Below are 891 nucleotides of genomic sequence, written 5' to 3' on the forward strand. Positions count from 1 at the left end.
GTGGAGCTTTAGGTGTTTTCGCTCAATAAACATACACAACGCCCGGTCTGAGAATCGAAACCATGATCCTCCGACCGCGAGTCCGCTGCCCTAACCACTGAGCCATTGCACCTCCACATATACATATATATAATGTATGTATTTATACATATATATATGTTTCAAGCACACACACACACACACACAAACATGTATATATATAATGTATGTATGTATACATATATATATATGTATGTATGTATCATGCACACACACACATATAATGTACATATGTATACATATATGTATGTATAACACACACGTATGCATGTGCGTGCATACACACACACACACACAGACACACATCATTTGTTTTAGATGTTTTGTTTACCAATCTTGTGTAGCTTAAAGGAATACACATTTAGAATTATTTAACTAAATATTTAAATATATTTAAATATATTAATAAATTATAAAATATTGATTCACCAGATATCTTTGTGGTTTCTTGTTCATTTTGTCCCATTTTTATGTATTTTTTGTTTACCCCCTTAATTTTCTAATTATTTCTGGGTGAAGTAATCTGGGTCACTCTGGCTGCTGCTGCTGCTTACTTACCTGGGTGATTTCTTACTGGTAGCCTTTATTATCAACGATGCACTAGCTTCATCCGTCTGAAGAGAAACAAAATAACATCAATCATATATTGCAGGTGGTGATGACGACGGGGATGATGATGATGATGATGATGATGAAGAGCGGGAGGAGGAGGTGGTGGTGGTTGCAGGTGGTGGTGGAAGTGGTGGTGGTGGTGGTGGTGGTGGTTGCAGGTGGTGGTGGCAGTGGTAGTGGCAGTGGTGGTTGTGGTGGTTGTGGTGGTGGTTGCGGGTGGTGGTGGTGGTGGTTGTGGTG

General features: G+C 39.3%; 1 protein-coding gene across 5 annotated transcripts in view; it reads right to left on the reverse strand.

The window, feature by feature from the left end:
• The window catches only part of LOC106875175 (uncharacterized), a 53,536-nt gene that overhangs the window by 30,261 nt on the left and 22,384 nt on the right, over positions 1 to 891 (reverse strand). For all 5 annotated transcript variants that reach the window (XM_052976563.1, XM_014923207.2, XM_014923209.2 and 2 more), the window contains one exon: positions 598 to 653. In XM_052976563.1, coding sequence (XP_052832523.1) covers positions 598 to 653 — 56 coding nt within the window. The remainder of the gene's footprint in view (positions 1 to 597; positions 654 to 891) is intronic.

Source organism: Octopus bimaculoides, chromosome 25 (assembly GCF_001194135.2).
Source record: "Octopus bimaculoides isolate UCB-OBI-ISO-001 chromosome 25, ASM119413v2, whole genome shotgun sequence".
NCBI lineage: Eukaryota > Metazoa > Mollusca > Cephalopoda > Octopoda > Octopodidae > Octopus > Octopus bimaculoides.